The following is an 18827-nucleotide window of genomic DNA, read 5'->3' as shown; positions in this document are numbered from 1 at the left end:
TCAATTCTGAGTTGGACATGGCTTTGTAAGTCAGGCAGAGATCACCTCTGAGTAAGCGATATGCCACTGAGTACAGCTGGAGTTTTTCCAGTTGGGCTACATAGGACATATGTTTGAGGCCAGTAATCCTCTTGGTGAGGTACTTTTGTGGTCTTTCTAGCTGTTGAAAGCATCTTGTGAGGTACATCCCAAACGGGGCATTGTACACTATGATGGGTCTGATGAGTGACGAGTAGAGGGGCACTACAACCTCTATTTCTAGATACAAACCCTTTAGTAATTAGATGGGCTACATAGAAGGATTTCCTAACTACTTTGGCAATATGATTGTCAAAAGAGAGATTACTATCTACCTGGGTCCCCAGATCTCTTATTACCTCTTCTGTATTAAGAGGGCTGCCACCTATGTGGTAATTCATGGGTGTTTTGTTTTTCCCAAACGGGATGACTGTATTTTTTGTCATTTAGCTTGAGACCATGACTTTGACACCAGGTGTCCGTCTCAGTAAGGCCCTTTTGGAGAATGTCCGTGGCAGCCGGAGAGTCAATTATGGCTCCCAGTTTACAGTCATCGGTGAACTTGGTTAGCCATAGTCCTCCTGTGTTTGCCTGTATTTCTGAGAAGTATATGCCAAACAGTAGGGGTCCCAGGCCCGAGCCTTGTGGGACACCACTTGTGACTGGTTTAGAGTCGGACCTGGAGCCCGCTATTCTTACCGTGTGAGTTCTATCTGTAAGCCAGATGGCAACCCATCTTGTGACGTAGGGGTTTATGTTCAGGCTGGTGAGTTTTTCTATAATTCCTGAGTGGGGAATGGTGTCAAAAGCCATGGCGAGGTCAAGGTAGGCTGTGTGAACTACCTTCCCCTCATCTATGGCCTTGGTGACTGTCTCGAAGAAGTCAACCAGGTTTAGTAGGCATGATCTGCCCTTAAAGCCAAACTGGGTCGGGTCAAGTGTTTGGAGGTTCCCAATGTCTTTGTTAATGAGTTCCATGATGATGCGCTCCATAGCCTTGCAGACCAAGCTAGTCAGGCTTATGGGGCGATCGTTACCAGGGTCAGTTGTGACCCCTCCTTTGTGGAGTGGAATAACCATTGCTGTGCGCCATTCTATGGGCACATAGCCTGTGGAGAGGCTGAGGTTGAACAGTGCGTTTAGGTGGGGGGTTAATTCATTCTGTAGTTCGTGCAAAATGCAGCCTGGGACACCATCTGGCCCCATTGATGCTGTGCTTTTGGCTTTTGAAAGGGCTGCTTTCACCTGTGCATCTGTGATTTCCGGGAGACTACACTTTTCCGGTATTGCTGTGGGCCATTTTGTGGGTGAGAGGGGGGTGAAGTTTTCACTGAATATATGTTCCAGGACATTGGCAATATCAGTGGGTTCAGTATATTTTGTGCTATTTTGCACTAGCTCGGAGCATATCTGCAAGTTGCCTCTTAGATTCTTGACATAGCTAAAGAAGGCTTTGTGGTTATCTTTCGAATCCTTGGGCTATTTTTCTTTCGAAGTTAGCCTTGGAGGATTTTATGAGGGACCTTAGTTTCTTACTGATACTCATCAGGGATGTCTTTCCTTCTTGGGATTTGCTTTTTTTCTGAAATAGTTTCCTCCTCCTATTGTATAGCCTGTTTATGGCAGGGGTCCACCAGACTGGTTTCCTTCTCTTAGGGGAGAGAGTCTTGGTTTTGCTAGGGATGGCACGATCCATACATCCTTGTAGGTGCTCATAGAGTGCATTTGTAAAGGTTCCTGCATCTTGACACTGTTATCCTTTAGCGTGGAGGCTGTGAAACTTACCACCTCTGTCTTAAGTAAGGTGAAGTTTGCTATAGAAAAGTTTTTCACTGTGGTTTCCTTGGTTGGAGGTGGTGGTGTGGTGTGGACATCCAGAGTGATTAGTTTATGGTCTGATCTAACCAGTGACGGGTTGACATCCGGTGTGGAACACCTGTCGCCCATGTTGGTGATGACCAGGTCCAATATGTTTTCACCTCTGGTAGGGGAGTTTACCAGCTGATTCAGGGCATTTGAGTTGATAAATCCCAGGAAGCGCTGGACCTGGGAGTTTGTACTTGAGTAGCTTTCCCAGTTAACGGTAGGGTAATTGAAATCGCCCAATATCAGGGTGTTCAGTAGGACCTTCATGTTTTCCAGTGTCTCCAGAAACGCAGAGTGGTGGTCCTGGGTCATGGAGGGTGATCTGTAGCAAGCCACAATTTGTATTGAAGATTTGCCTGATGTTAGTTGCACATGGATGATCTCGGAGGTATCATGCTGCGCCACTAACCTGGAGGTGTAGGTATCCTTGATGAATATGGATACACCCCCTCCTTTTGTGTTTTGGTCCATGTTCTGTGGCCGAAATGTGTGGTATGAGTTGTAGCCCGGTAGTGCTGGGGTGCTCTGTGGAGCCTTGAATCAGGTTTCAGTTACTGCACAGATGTCGACGTTCTCCATACTGAGGAGTGCTTCGAGCGTGTGCATTTTGAGATTTAAACTCCTGGTGTTGAGTAGCATAACCCTCATTTTTTTATTTGTGCTGTTTACGGAGGTGGGTTTGACTTTTGAGCCTTGCCTAAAAAAGGCACTATGGGGGGCAGCAAGAGCCTTGGCCAGTGTTCAAAAGCCAAGGGGTGACAGGTGCAAGCAGTCTCTTGCGAAGCAACGAGGCTTGTCGAGCATGTCGTCCAAGGCTGACAGACACTTGATCCCCTTTGAATGACACTAGAAGCTTAGCCAATTGTTGAAATGGATCATTTTTTCTTTATACTGCGGTATCATTCTTGGTGAGGGCAGGATGCTACTCAGGGTCAGGGTCATACCTGCCTGGGCTACATGATCAGAGAGCTCTTCCATGTCTCTTTTCATGTAGTCCAGGGAGGTACGTCTCAAGTCATTCACACCAACATGAACAATGACAGAGTCATATTTATACTTGTTCTGGAGTGACCTGAGTGTTTGTTATGTGGCGGATTCTGGCTCCCGACAGGCAGCTAGCAGTAACCTTCTCCTTGTCCAGCCTAGTGAGTGGGATGTCAGTGTGCCTGACTATAGAGTTGCCTATTACTAGTGTGTTAGGTATGTTATTTCACCTTAAGGGCTGTGATTGTGCAGCACACTGATTTTGTGTTTTATGCGTTGTCTCGTTCGTGACGGGAGGTGCAGGTTTCTTGGGTGTCTACTTTGGAGGTCTGTGATGCTTTTGCGGGTTTTTATTTAGAGCCTCAGAGTATGATTTTGTGTATTTATGTGTATTTTCTGCCAGTGCTGGTTTAGTATGTCTATGTGAGGCTGGAGGTGTGGTGCAAGTGTTAACCTTCTCCTCATGACTGCCTGTTCCAGTCTTGGGTGGAGAGAGCTTAGCCTCCAATTTAGCTATATAATTGCATCTCTCGCATATGTTAAAGTTTTGTGGTAGGAGGAGAGGGTTGTCTGTGTACATGAGGCAGTTGTAACATTGCCTCAGGATACCCAGGTTCACCAGCTGGACTGGAGAGTATACCTGAAATTGCTCTTTGGTCATGCCTGAATAGTAGGGTGAGCTGCTTAATCGCTTGGTTGGTGAGGGATGAATAATGAGCCTTGCCCTGCTGGGCAATCAAGTGTTGGGGTATATTAGTTGGGGTATATTAGTGATTGCTATTAGGTCTGAGCAAGTGCTGGACTGTAGGATGCTTTTTAAGTGCTTAGGTTGTGAGTTGGACTACTTTTAAGGGAAAAACTGAAGAGAAGACTTGGTAGAGCTGGGATAAATTTAGCCCTAGCTAATCAGTGCTGCCTGGACGTGCAAACACGGTTTTTACAGCAGGGAAATGAAAGAGAGAAATTAACCCAAAATGGCCTATAAACTACTAACTTCTGGGCTGGAACAACTCCTCCAGGGACAAATGGCTGCTCAAAGCTCCCTCTCTCACAGGTGAACAGAGAAACCTCCCTCTATCCAAGTAAGGCATGGGCAACTCAGAAAATTGTAACACAGCCCTGAATTCAGCACTAGCCTGAAAACTGGACTATACTAGCTTAGAAAGGTGGGAAACTAGGGAAAAAAAATTTGAAAAAATAAGGCAAAAATAGTAATAAAAATACACTTAAAACAGCTTTAGATGACTACAAGCAATCGAAAAAGGCTTTTAAACAAATTACCCAATTAAACAGTAAAAAAAACCCTCAAAACTGAGCGCTGTTCCTGCAGTCTTCAATCAGACAAGTTCTAACTGCACACTCCTGCCAATGGGGTGCAGAGGAACCTTCTCCAAAAAAAGAAGGCCTGGATTACTGCTCAAGTTATACAAGCAAAGCTAGATTCAGCAGGCCTGGAAAACAAGCAATCCAGCACAGCAAACCTGGCTGCAGATGCATGAATCCAATAAAGGGATTCCTGCCAATCTGTTCTTTTGGAAGTCTTCAGAACATTTAATCTGAAAAGAGTTTTATCTTAAATAACCTTTAAAATTGATGCCAGAGGCCTAAGGATAACTTGGCATATAACATTTTTCTGGCTGCCTGGAACCCCCTTCCTTCCTTATAATGCACCATTCAACTCTCACTCTAGGCCTTGAAATATGAATGTTTGGAAATAAATGATCCCAGGTTACTAGGAGTAAAATAAATTCTACTGCACTAGTGACAGCATGATCAAGACTATTTTTCATTTATTCTTCATGGATCTCTTTTGTGAGGATCCCAACTACTTTATTACTTTTGTTAAAAATGGAAACTTAGGCACTTTCTATGTCACTAATCCTAAGCCCTACCTTCCTCCTGACATCCTTGTTCCTGTTTAGGAAGTGTGCCTGAAATTATGTATGCACTGCCTTGAAAAAACACTATGTTTCTCACTGCCCTACTTGCAATCTTGGGAGAACAGCAAATCTGTGCAGCATTTCAGAGCCATCCCTGAGAGGGTTAGGAACCTACTTCCTCCTTTGGGATTGGCTAAATTTAGAAATGGAAACAGGACTTTCCACAGAGATAAATGCCCATTTCTCAGCAGAAGGTCAATGATGTCCTCAGGAGAGGATCCAAGCAGTACTTAATGAAATTAGCATCTAAGATCTTCCTGAGTTGGTACTCCACAGAAGATGATCCCATGGTCTGTCAGACATGTGATTGTTCCTCTTGTCAAATCATCTGCACAGTCAAATAATGCATTACAACCTGCTGTAGAAACCACAGCCAGAGTCTCTACAAAATCTCTCTTATGCCCACATTGAAAGGTTCTCAAATTTATCCACAGGCAATTATGGGACTAAAAATGGACAGGCAAAACTACAGCGGTGGAACCCAAGTGCCAATGAAACAATGAAATAAACTCCCTTGCCACAATGGGCTAAAGCTTTGAACTCCTTAGATTGCGGTCTCGGAGACGTGCAGTAGAAAACAGATAACAAAAGTTAGCACTGGAATGCTTGGTCAACTGCGCTGCCACTCAGGACGGGTTATGTAGAAGGCATTCAACTTCTTGGTGGTCAAAGTGGCAGATTCAGGGTACCAACAAGCTTGCTCAGACAGCAGTGCTAGAAAGGCTTCATATAGGACTCCCAGTGCTTCCCTGGACTTTTTCCTATAAACACTGCAAGACTTCTTGGGTGGTACAAGCAGGGACTAAAGGCCAATCTAAGCTAATTTTCATGCATGTGAGGGCCTTCGCGACAGAAGGACTCGTATGGGGGTCGGAAAATAAAGCAGAAGCAGTGGTTGTGGGAAGATCTCAATATCCTTGTCCATTTTAGAGAAAATGGCCTTTAAGACATCTAATTTCTCACAGGATCCAAAGTGTGAGGATGCCCAGTTTCACCCACTTAGTCAGGGGATATGGTGGTAAACTCACACAAAAGGTATCTAATGAAAGAAAGAAAGAGGTGTGCAGCGAGTCTCAGGAAAAAGAACTAGTGTGTAACACTGACTGTCAACAGTGGCAAATGCTGGAGAGAGAATGCCTCTTGACCATACCTCTGGATAAAAACATAATATCACTAATGCTTGAGGCAGTCATCCAAGCTGTACATTTCTTTGGCACAAAGACCATAGCAGTGCAAATCCTGGATGGTAAAAGTGGCTGCATGAACACTGTCGGTGACATTTAAGGGTGCAAATGCAGGACTTTGTTGGCAGCAATGATCATGATTTTACATTTGTAAGGGTCAAAAAAAAAGAACAGGAAGGTTTGGAGAAGAACATACTTATGAAAGTTGTGTTTTGCCAAAAACTTCCTCATAGGTAGGAAGGGACACACTTCTGGTTTTCCAAGAATGGTGACTGGTGGAGACTATTATTCCCAAGCAAAGAACTTAATAAAGGACTCCCAACATGCGTGCAAGACCCAATACTGTGACTTTTGACACCTCAAAAATTATACTGGTGAGCTGCTACACTCACTTTTATGCTTCTAAAGCATTTTGTAGGGGGGAGGGGGCTAAGCCTCCTTGCATATACCCACACCCTTAAAACCTTTATATGTATATCTATTCTGAGACTGCTGTACCTTGCAGTAGGGGGAACACTATTGGATACACAACTTCTGAATTAGTATATACTCTGCCCCAGCTCATACATGGACACTGTTGTTTCAAGGATCACAATTAGTGTTCTCAATGTTAGATCACTAATGTTTTTCAGATCTCTGATTTTTGCACCAGCAACAGAATCCTAATAAGTGCCTTAAAGATTTTTTTTCTTTATGCAAAATGCATGTTTCCTTACAATGGTACGTCTACTCCTGTCTGCTTCCTACACAGCTATTAACTTTGCCCTTGTCAAGACAGAGTGGAACAGAAATTTCTAGAAACGACGGCTACATCCGCTAAATATGACGACACCGGGCTTTTTTAAATCTTCAAGCAGACAACACTACCTTGCTAAAAATAATGTTATTTTGAAGTTGTTCAGTTAAGGCTGAAGGCAACTTTTAAGATGCCGAACATTTTTAAAATACTATGCCCATTAACTTCTTGCTGACCAAATTTTCAGCCAAATGAAGCAATACTACATGCTTTTCTCCTTGGAAGGAGCCATAAATTAAACTTGAATAAATTCAACCGGGCTGCAGTCTACCTAATGAAAAGGCAAATAAAGTAATATGCAGAGTAGGTGGGCCATGTTACCTGCTTTCAAAATCTAGGACCCTCATTTCTTGATGCTTGCTCACACCTGCACTATAATCTCGAACATTGTGGAATATGAAAGTGCAACACACTTAAGCAGAAAGAGGTAAACCTAAACTTAACTTTCGTTTTGTTTTTAAGCAAACAATGTAAACAAAATCTAATGTTTAACTAAAAAAGTCGTTATAAAGCAGCTAGTTCTAAAGGACAGACTTCTGTTTGAGAAAAAAATTCTTACAATCAGAAATCAGTAAAGAAATTATTTCAACAACAACAGATACAGACTGACATTCTAGACTGACATGTTTTGCTGTTAAATTACTGCTCTCCATTTGTGAGGAAAAGAAATACTGACTCGTACAAACTTTCAGACTACAAGGTATACTTGGAGAAAGCAACTTGTATTCAAGTACGAAGTAAGAACACACCTTACCTTGGCTCACAGAAATGGGTGTTATCTGTAACTGCCCAGAATCACTATGTAACAGAAAAAGAATTATATTAAATAAGTAGTAGAAAGTGGTAAAACTGCCAAAGCAAGGCAAGACTAACTCTGGCAATCAATAAATCATTCATTAGAAAGCATCACTGTATGTTCAAAAGTCCAAATGTTTAACCACATTTTTTTCAAAGTTTCATTTTTTATACTATATACATTTATACTACATACATGCATATACATGTACACATGTATGTGTGTGTCTGTATATATATATATATATATATATATATATATATATATATATATATATATATATGTGTGTGTGTAACAAACACACACATCAACTGACTGCTGCAAACAAATCCTTCCCTAGTTTAATTTAATGCAAGTTAAGAAAGATACAGTGCCACTTACTTGGCAAGTTCACTTCTGAAACCTGATTGTACCTGCGGTGGTGGTGCTGCGGTAGCATTGTCGCCTCACAGTAAGACGCTATCCGGTTAGATTCTCAGCTAGAGCGTCTTCTGCGTGGAGACATGCATGAATGGGTGTACCTTCGTTGAAGGTTGTGCGTCAGGGCTGGTAACTCGGCACGTAAAAATCAACTACCAATCATTAGCGGACTGGAGTTCCGCTGTGGCGACCCCTAACCGGGATAAGCCGAAAGACACACACACACAGACACACACACACACACACACTTCTGAAACCGGATTGGGTTCTGTTCTCACACTAGACATCCAAGCTTAGACTACTAGGATGACAACACTGTAGCACTTATGGGTCGTGTACTCAATGTCAATCTTTGGATGAAAACTGAAATGTAGATCCATTTGTCTTGTATCATACCATTACTGCCAGCTGTGTCTTAAACATTATGCGAACTGTATCTAATGGCTGACCACTCTCCAGTTGCCCAGCTTGGGTTACCTGGGATAGTTCTACTGACCAAAAGCTGGATACAAAAACACAACATGAACTAAGGATTGCTACACTCAATACAATTTCACTGACAGGATGCAGCTTAGAAAGTACAGTTGTGTACACTTACCATAAATGTAGATGTTCGAGTGTATTCACGGTTGCAGTCATTACATTTGGGTAATCTGCTGGCAAGTTGCTCTCAGTCGTCCTGAATAACAAAGTCTTGGGTCCTGCGTCGGTTGCTGTCCCTTCTTCCATGACGTCAGGTCGTCAGGGGTATAAAACATGCAGCCGACGCCATTTTTATCAGTTTTTCTTGCCCCAGATGTCAGGTGACCCTCAAATGGGGAGCAAAAAAAAAAATTATATATATGCATGTAATTTAGAACACAAAAAATATACTTCCAAATATAAGCAAATACAACAAAAAGGCTTTTGAGCATAGTAACAGAAAGAAGAGGTATAAAAAGCGAAAGGTAGGGGGCTGGCGGGTGGGTAACCTGGACTGCAACAGTGAATATACTCGAACATCTACATTTATGGTAAGTGTACACAACTGTACTATGTTCTTCATGTTTCACTGTTGCAGTCATTACATTTGGGTAGAATCCCAAAGCTATGGTTGGGGAGGATGGAATTATACAGCAGTAGGAGGAGCTAAAAGGCCCTGCAGGACAGCAGTGGCAAAGCCTGCTCTGGATTTTGAGAAGAGAGGTAAATGGTAATGCTTGGTGAACATATGAACTGAGCTCCAGGTAGCAGCTTCTAGAATGTCTCTGGTAGGAACCCCTCTGAGAAAGGCTGCAGAAGTAGATGCAGCCCTGGTGGAATGGGATCTGATCCCCTTGGGGACAGGTTTACCTTGATGCATTTAACAGAAACAAATACAATGGCTTATCCATTTTGACATTGTCTGCTTTGAGATAGCCTTTCCCTCTGCCCCTGCAGCAAATGCCACCAGTAGTTGCTCAGATTTTCTTAGAGATTTTGTCCTGTTCAAGTAGAATCTTAGTTGTCTGTGTGCATCTAATGAATGTAGAATCCACTCTCCCTTGTTCTGTAGATTTGGGAAAAAAAGTTGACAGATATATGGTCTGATTAAGAGCCACACTGGATACCACTTTAGGCATAAAGGATGGATTAATCCTGAGCGCTAACCTGTCCGGGCAGAAAATAATAAAAGGCTCCACTGCCATGAGAGCCTGTAGTTCTGAGATCCTTCTAACTGATGTGACTGCTAAAAGAAAAGCCGTCTTCCAAGAGAGAAATTTTATGTCTGCAGTAGTAGCTGGCTCAAAAGGAGGTAGGGTGAGTTTTTCCAACACAAAATTGAGGTCCCATGCAGGAGTTGGTGCTCTCCTGGGAAGTCTTAAATTTTTGGCCCCTCTGAGATACTGCTTTAGCAGGAGATGAGAAAAGAGGGGAGGCTCTGTGTTGTAATGAGCTGAAATGGCAGAGGCGTGGATTTTTATGGAAGAGAAAGATAGGCCCCTGTGAAGCATCTCAATTAAACATTGCAGAATCTGAGGAATATTGGGCATTTCTGTGTTTATTCCTTGTGCCTGATTCCAGGCACAGAATCTTTTCCATTTATCAGCATAAGATTTTCTAGTGCTAGGCCTTCTAGCCTCCAAAATGACATCCATCACAGGTTTGCTGAGAGATGTAACTGGTGAAATTAGTAGATTAGCCATGTTGCAAGATTCAGAGTTTGGAGCAGAGTGTGTAGAATTTGAAAGTTCTGCTGAGACAGTAGATAAGGTGTCTGAGGAAGGTAACACGGAGAAAGGTGTGACATACTGCATAGGAGCGGGTACCAGTGTTGGTGAGGCCAGTCTGGAGCAATCAGAATCATTTTTGGTTTTTCCTGTCTGACTTTTAGTAATACCTTGGAGAGCAAAGGCAGAGGGGGAAAAGGATAGACTGATAGGTTTTCCAAGCTTTTTTGTGATGGATTCTTGTGCAGAATTTGTCCAACTGATAGATCTTTTTGCCTCACCACAAAACTATGTCTGGACTCCCACATTTGCATGTCAACATGCTGAAGATTTGCGGATCCAGTTTCCATTCATGTGGGTCCATAAGATTTCTGCTTAGTTTGCCTGCCACAGTATTTTGCTTTCCTGGCAGGAATTGAGCTTGTAGATGTATTTGGTAAGACAAGGCTGTGTTCCACAAGGCCATGGCTAGTCTGCGAAGGGGGTTGGAATGGGTACCCCCCCTGCTTGTTTATGTACCACATGACTGTGGTGTTGACCGTCTTTATCAGTAGTTGTCCTGGATGAAGAAAGTCCTCGAAAGCTGTCAGAGCATTCTGTACAGCTGGCATCTCTTTCTGGTTGATATGCAAGTGCATCTGATTTGGGCTCCATCCACCCTGAATGCATCTCCCTGCCAGATGCGCCCCCAAGCATAGTCTGATGCGTCTGTAGTCAGGGTTTGGGTGGCAGGGGATGGAATAAATGACAGTCCCTTGTTTTGGTGACGGGCCTTTGCCCACCATAGGAATTCTTGCTGCAGGCAAGGAATCATTGTTTCCAGGCTGTAACAATGTTGACTCCCATAAGCTTTTTAGGTACCATTGAAGTTTCCTCATATGCAGTCTTGCATATGGAATTAGAAGAATGCAGGATGCCATGAACCCCAAGGCCTGCAGAATTTGTCTTGCAGATAATAAGTTATGTACTCACCATAACGTTCCATCTGAGTAGGTAAACTTCATTTGTCTGCAACCTGAGAGATATGAATCCGATCTCGGATCAGAGCCGGCAACTTTACAAAGCTTAGATCCGAGCTCCTCCCCTTACCCATAATCCCCTGTCAACCCTGACTGACCTCAGATCAAGTTTGCCCGCAACCCTATAGCAGGTAACTACCTTATCGGAAGGGTACAATACTATATGCCATAAAACACCTCTGAAGATCAGGGGGGACGGGGGGGGGGGAGAACGGTTGCAGACAAATGAAGTTTACCTACTCAGATGGAACGTTATGTTGAGTACAACTTCTTAATTTGTAGTAGTTAACTTCATTTGGTCTGCAACCTGAGGGACAGAGTCCCCAGCTACCTAAACCTTGGGCGGCCTTCATGGAATGATATTCCAGAGCACTGCGGAGCCAAAAGAAGTTCTCCCTCTGGAGATAATGTCCAGCTTATAATGATTGATAAAAGTGTGAGATGAGGCCCAAGTGGCTGCTGAACAGATATCATCCAAGAAAACTCTGGATTTAAAGGCGGCAGATGTAGCCATAGACCGAGTTGAGTGGGCACAAACTCCTTGAGGTGCGGGCCTGCCAGAATTTTGATAAGACGTGATGATACACTGTGAAATCCATTTCGATAAAGTAACTTTCGAGACTGGTTTACCTAGATTAAGTTTGGCAAAGGAGACTAACAACTGGTCGGATTGTCTATGACCAGATGTCCTATGAATGTAAAACCTAAGTTGTCTATGTACGTCCAAAGAATATAATTTGTACTCTCCCTTGTTCTGGTAGTTGGGAAAGAAGACCGGCAAATTGATAGATTGATTAATATTCGTCTCAGAAACTACCTTCGGAAGGAAGGAGGGACTGGTCCTGAGGTAAACCTTATCCTTGTGAAAGGCTAAGTATGGGGGTTTGACAGAAAGAGCTTGCAATTCAGACACTCTCCTAGCTGAAGTAATAGCCACTAGAAAGGCTGTCTTCCACGACAAATATTTGAGATCCACTGATGCCGCAGGTTCGAAGGGAGGAGCCGTCAAGGCCTGTAATACCAAGGTCAAATCCCATGGAGGTACAGCTTCCTTTATTGGAGGTCTAAGTAGAAAGGTGCCCTTTAGGAATGTCTTGCACAATTTTGTAGTAATCAAAGGGCCCATTTCACTGTCTACGTGATAATGAGAGATAGCTGCTAATTGCACCTTCACCGTAGAACAGCTAGCTCCCTCATTAAAAAGTCCCGAAAGAAAGTCCAGCACCGCAGGTAAGGGGGCTGTGAAAGGATCCAAATTATGGCGTTCTGCCCAGATAGAGAACCGCTTCCATTTACTACTATAGACCTTCCTAATAGAAGGCTTGTGCGCTGCTACTAGGATAGCCTTAACCGGGTATGAGATACCGGGAGTCCTAGCTACGAGTGGAACTGGAGCAGCCAAGCCGTAAGCTTGAGGCTGACCAGGTCGAGGACTGGGAGCCCCACAGGGTGGGAAATCAGATCCGGGAGGGGATCTAGAATCCAGGGCGGATTCACTCGGTGAGACCAGAGGTAAGGGAACCAAGTTTGGCGAGGCCAGAATGGGGCAATGAGGATCATTCTGCTCCCCAACTGACTGGCTTTCTGAAGAAGTTTCAGCATCAGGGGAAGAGGAGGGTAGGCATAGAGAAGATCGGGTGGCCAAGCATGCACCAAAGCGTCCCTCGGGGCTTCCCCGGCAGGGGGAATGAGAGCGAAGTAATTGTTGCATTTCGTGTTTGAGGGAGATGCGAAGAGATCGCAACAGGGCTGCCCCCAGACGGCAAAAATTTGACTCGCTACTTGGGGATTGAGGGACCACTCGTAAGGTGAAAGGATGGTGCGACTCAGTCTGTCCGCCAGGATGTTGGTCCATCCCGGAATGTGCATTGTAATGAGAAAGCGGTTGGTGGAGATCGCCCATTCCCACACTCTCATGGCTTCTCGACAGAGCGGGTAAGACCTGGTTTCCCCCTGTTTGTTGATATACCAAACCACAGACATACTGTCTGATTGGATTGCAATCGTTCCTACAGGCAGAAGGCTCTGAAGTGCTTGCAACGACAGCAGCACTGCCCTCATCTCTAGAACATTTATGTGCAATAAGGTCTCTGAGTCGTTCCACGTGCCTTGGGCCGTCCTGCCCGAGTATTGCCCCCCCACCCAAGATGAGAGGCGTCCGTGGTCACTGTGGCGAGAGGGGGGGGGTCGTGGCAAAGGGGCATCCCGCCCGGAGGTCCGGCGATTGAAGTCACCAAACGAGAGCCCTCTTGCAGACCCTGCTGAGAGAAATAGGGTGATTCAAGGGGTACTGATGAAGGGACCATTGAACTTGTAGAGTCCACTGCAAAATCCGCATGTTGAGACGCGCCGTGGGAAGAAGGTTGATTGCGGCTGCCATGGACCCTAGGGCCCTTAGAACCAATCCCGGCGGAGGTTTCGAAGATTGAAAAATGGCCCGCACATGTGCCCTCAGTGTATGCAACTGGTCGGGAGTTAGGAAGATGAGCTGCCTGCTGATGTCCAGTCTGGCCCCGATAAAATCTATCACCTGAGTCGAGGTGAGAGAGGACTTGTCCGAGTTTATAGTGATCCCTAGTTGCGGAGCAAGGTTGAGAAAGTAGTCCCTGGCTAAGCATAGTAGATGCCTTGTCGGGATGGTGAGGAGCCAGTCGTCCAGGTACGGGAAGACCTGCATTCCCTGGAGTCTCAGGTGGGCCGCTATCACTGCTAATACCTTGGTGAACACCCTGGGGGCTGAGGTGAGACCAAAGGGGAGGACACTGAATTGATAATGACTGGCTCCCAGCCGGAAGCGGAGAAACCTCCTGGACAGTTCGTCCATCAATATGTGGTAGTACGCGTCCTTGAGGTCTATGGAGCACATCCAGTCATTCTCCTGCAAGAGGGGGAGAATAGATTGAAGAGTGACCATCCGGAACTTTTCTTTGGTTACTGACAGATTTAGTAGGGGAAGACAGAGGATGGGCCTTAGGTCCCCTGTCTTTTTTGGCACCAAAAAGAACCTGGAGTAGTAACCTGATCCGGACTGGCCTGGGGGGACGTGCTGGATGGCTCCTTTTTCTAAAAGCAGCCGAATTTCCGCAGCTGCTGCCTCCCTCTGATTGGGTGGAACATCGGGAAGGTGTCCGGGGGTGTCGGGAATGTAGGAAAAGGGAATTCTGTATCCTCTGGATATGATACGAAGCACCCAGCGGTCTGTTTTAATGGACTCCCAAGCTGCCAGGTGCTTCGAGAAATGCCCCCCGACTGCCTCCAGAGTGGAGCAGTCGGGCAACCCCTCAGGGTTGCTGCGTGGGCCGATCAGAGAAGGCTTCTCTGGACCCAAAGTTCTTCGGGCCCCCTCTGCCTCTAGGGCAGCGTCCATCCTGTCCTCCTCTGCCGTGGACTGGGATTGTTGCAACTTTCGGAACCACATCTTCTTCTGTCCCTTTTGGTTCTTGGAGAAGGACCTCTGGGGAGCAGAGAAGCGGACTCCGACGGCAGACAATGACTTCCCGTCCTTTTCGCTCTGGACCAAAGTCTCGCGAACTGTCTTGCCAAATAGGGCAGAACTATCGAAGGGGGCATTTGCAAAGGACGCCTTGAAGGGTTCCGCGAAATCACAATGTCGGAGCCAGGCCTGGCGCCTCATAACTAGGCCTGCTCCGCTGGCTCTAGCGGCTCCCTCTGTAGCATGAGATAAAAGCCGCATAGAGGTGTTGGATATAGACCCAAGAGTGGCCATGCGAGTGGAGTACAACTGTTTGTCCTCCCCCGACATGGACTCCGGGGGCGATGCAGCGTACTCTTTGATAAGGTCTCGCTGCAGTCGAATCACATGTGCCATGTAGTTCAGGGACCTTACAGTAAAGGTCTCTGAACTAAAGACCCGCTTCCTGAGACGGTCCATTGAGCGAGACTCCTTGCTTGGTGGATGGACCGAGGGACTCTCTTGGGCTAACTCCCTCTTGGTGGCTGCCACCACCAACATGGCATCTACTGGGGGGGGTACCTTGCTCCAATGGGATTTCTCTGCCGGGGGGCTCAGGATCTTGTCAGGACGTTTGGGGACTGGCTCCACAGTGTCCGGCTCCTTCCATGCCCTAGTGGTGATAAGGTCCACTAAGGGGTCAGCCGGAGGGGATACCCAAGAGGTAGATGGGCCTGCTTCGAACGCCTCCAGGAACACGGATTCGTCCGAGGAAGCCTTGGGGGCAGACCTCCCCCCCTCTTATCCTAAGCATTTCCATGATGTCTCCGAAAGAGACATCCTCGGGGGGGGGGGGTGACCTTGGGGAGCCTTCCCCCACATCCAAATCCGTGTCTTCTGTCAAGGACTCGGGGGAGTCCACGTGCCTCCTCTTACACTTCCGCTTGTGAGGAACATCCTCGGGGGGGACTGTCCGAGGACGACTCACCAGCAACGTCTTGTTCCAGGGGAACGACCTGAGACATCAAAGCAGGCTGTCCCTGTGGCCGGGCGACGGAAGCCTTAACCAAACGAGAGGGAGTGCGGGATGAAACCGTAGCAGGGAGCGGGGGCCTGGATGCACTCAACAGAGCCCTCTCCACCACATCGAAGGCAGAGGGAGAGCCACTCTCTCTGGGATCCGAGAGCCGACCCTCACTTGGATCCGATGGATGGATCGGAGTCGGCGCCGAGACCATCGGATCCGAAGGGCCAGTGTGCTCCATCCTGTACAGAGCCGAAGGCACACTAAACCCCTCGGATCCGAAGCTCAGAGCTTGGATCCGACAAGGACGGATCCGCTAAACTCGAAGGAAGAGTCGGAGCCGAAGTACAAGATACTGTCGGTGCCGACCCACCCCCGGCTCCAACACTGCCCGGCTCCGAGCACTCCGAACCCGGGAAGTGGGTCGGAGAAGGAGCTATCAGGGCAAAGAAGGGTGTTGAGCTCCCCCCCGGGGGGGGGCAGGAGCACTCCCATCTGCATTTGGGCCTGGATGAACCTTCGCATCACCCGTTCCAAATCAGCTTCAGAAAGGCTACGCGTTGATCTCGACGAGGCCACCGAGGCTGGCCGGGAGTGCTGCCTCGATGACCTCGACGGAGATCGGGTCTCCTCCTCCTCGGGTCCCGGTGAGAAGCATGGAGACCGGAGCCGAGAAGGAGGAGACCTGGAAGCTGTGGAGGGAGAAGCCCGCTTAGCTGGGGGGCCCGAAGCGGAGGCCTCGGTCAGCTACTTGTGGTGCTTCTCCCTCCGTTTTTCTTTCCTGGCCTCCCTCTCCTCTGGTGCCGAAGCGGGAGATTGAGTCCCGGCCGGGGGGAGAGAGGCAGGAGTGGCCACCACCGAAGCTTGGGAGGAGGCCACAGAAGCACCGGTGGCCGAAGCTGAATCCGGGGGCAAAGGTCCCGCCAGGATCAGCTTAGACCTCCGGTCCTTCAGTGCCCTGGGGTTGAACGCCGCACAGATAACACATCCAGAGGAAAGCTGTTCAACCCCAAGGCACCGGACGCACCGAGTGTGGCCATCCACCGGGGAGAGCTTATGGCCACACTCAGTGCACTTAGAGAATATTGGCTTTGGGGCCTCAGACATACTAAAAACTCACTCGGTAGGCCCCAACACACTAAACACACACACACACACTAACTACGACCAGCGAGGGGAGGAAGAAACTAGACTAATTTTAACCAAAATTTAACTGAACTAGTATAATTCAAAAGGGAACCTAACACACACTAACACTCACTCAAATTTAACAAGTAAATTTAAAGAGAGAGACTTATCTGGCCAAAAAAACCCAGGAGCTCGCAATCTAGCTGCTGTTCAGAAGCGCGGCAAACTAGATCTGAGGTCAGTCAGGGTTGACAGGGGATTATGGGTAAGGGGAAGAGCTAGGAGCTCGGATCTAAGCTTTGTAAAGTTGCCGGCTCGGATCCGAGATCGGATCCGTATCCCTCAGGTTGCAGACCAAATGAAGTTAACTACTACAGATCTAGGTTTTTGTGGCCACTTGTTTGAAGTAAGTCATCAATTGGATTTGTTTGTCTGGCGTGAGGTAAGCCATCTGGGCAGTTGTATTCAAGCTTGCACCCAGGAATGTAATTTTTTTGAGAGGGTACCAGTTGTGATTTCTTTTCATTTATGGTGTACCCTAGGCAAGTTAGAAGCCTTTTTACAAATGCCAGAAGCTGTAGAAGAGTGTCCTTGTTTTCTGCCTGAATTAGACAATCGTCCAGATAAGGACAAATTTGAATGTTTCTTTGTCTGCAAAATGCAATTACTGGTGCCAGGCACTTTGTGAAGACCCTGGGCGCAGTAGATAAGCCAAAGGGCAGTGCAGAGAACTGATAATGCAAATAGCCTGCTTTGAAGCGGAGGCATCTTCTGCAAGATTCCCTGATTGGGATATGCAGGTAAGCCTCTTAAGTCTAGAGTTACCAACCAGGCATCCTTGCCTGACATAGGCAGTAACTGTTGTAGAGTCAGCATCTTGAATTTTGGAATGTCCAGGAAAGTATTTAGAATGGATAAGTCCAGAATTGGACTCCATGACTCGTCTTTTCTGGGTACCAGGAAAAGTCTTGAATAAAAACCTTGTACTTTTTCCTTTTCTGTTACTGGTTGAATAGCCCCCATATACATGAGGGACATAACTTGTTTCTGGGCCTCTGCCCACTGATTTGGAGGCAGATCTGGCCATCCGTTTGGAATTGGCAACGTGTGGAAATAAAATCTGTATCCCTGGGATACTATATTTAAAACCCACTTGTCCTGGGTAATTAGATGCCAATTTTGTGCATGAAGTGCTAGTTTTCCCCCAAAGGGGTTGCCAAAAGATAAGTGCTTGGAAATGGCAGCGGAAAGTCATTGAGACTGTTTACCATAGGGGAGGTGCCTTGTTACTTCCAGATTTGGAGGTGGAGGCACCCCATTGTTTTGTTCTGCAAGTTCCTTGTGACTGAAACCTGGAGCCTTTGGAGTGTCTGGGTTTGACCTGAGCGGCTCTGGTGGGTCCTGGAAAGGACCAATCCTTAGTAGGCCACTGCCTACTGAACCTGGGTGGCTGCAGCTGTAGGAAATCTTTTACAGTTTGCATAGATTTAGCTTGGTCTTCCATCTTTTTCAAAACTTCTTCTGCCTTATTACCAAATAGATTGTCCTGCTGTAAAGGAGCATCCAACAATTTTGCTTTAACATGATCAGGCAGATTTTGCTCCTTGAGCCAAGCATGCCTTCTTATCACAGGATCCAGTTACGGCGGCCCTGTAAGAGGCCTCCAAGGAATCAAAGCCACATTGCAAAGTATGCTTTCCAACTTGTTCTGCTGAATACAGTAAATCCTGTAACTATTTTCCACACAGTCAGAAATCAACATAATTTTCTGTTTCAGTAAGCCCATGACATGCTGTTGATATTTAAGCGTATGAAATTGACAGTTTAAAGCCCTGATTGCCAGGGTTGCAGACGTGTAAACCTTCTTACCCCATCTATCCAGTCTCTATCAGAAGGGGTAGGATTTTTAGCAGTAGAAGCATTAACACTCTTGGGACCCTGAGAAATTGCTTCAGGGTCAGCAGTAGGGTTTTTAAAAAGAAACTTGTGGGAGTCAGGAACCCTGTAATATCTGTCTGGCTTACAAGGAGCCGGAGGCAGGGAATCAGGAG

The 18827-nt window shown here is 46.5% G+C and overlaps 1 protein-coding gene across 1 annotated transcript in view; it reads right to left on the bottom strand.

Moving 5' to 3' along the window:
• The window catches only part of TADA2A (transcriptional adaptor 2A), a 461073-nt gene that overhangs the window by 77282 nt on the left and 364964 nt on the right, over positions 1-18827 (bottom strand). Inside the window, exon 14 of the mRNA XM_044054901.1 lies at positions 7543-7586. Coding sequence (XP_043910836.1) covers positions 7543-7586 — 44 coding nt within the window. The remainder of the gene's footprint in view (positions 1-7542; positions 7587-18827) is intronic.

Source organism: Protopterus annectens, chromosome 13.part0, assembly GCF_019279795.1.
Source record: "Protopterus annectens isolate FY-2018-M chromosome 13.part0, PAN1.0, whole genome shotgun sequence".
Classification (NCBI taxonomy): domain Eukaryota; kingdom Metazoa; phylum Chordata; order Ceratodontiformes; family Protopteridae; genus Protopterus; species Protopterus annectens.
Note: the sequence above shows the minus strand (reverse complement) of the source record. Positions and strands in the feature narration are given on the sequence as shown.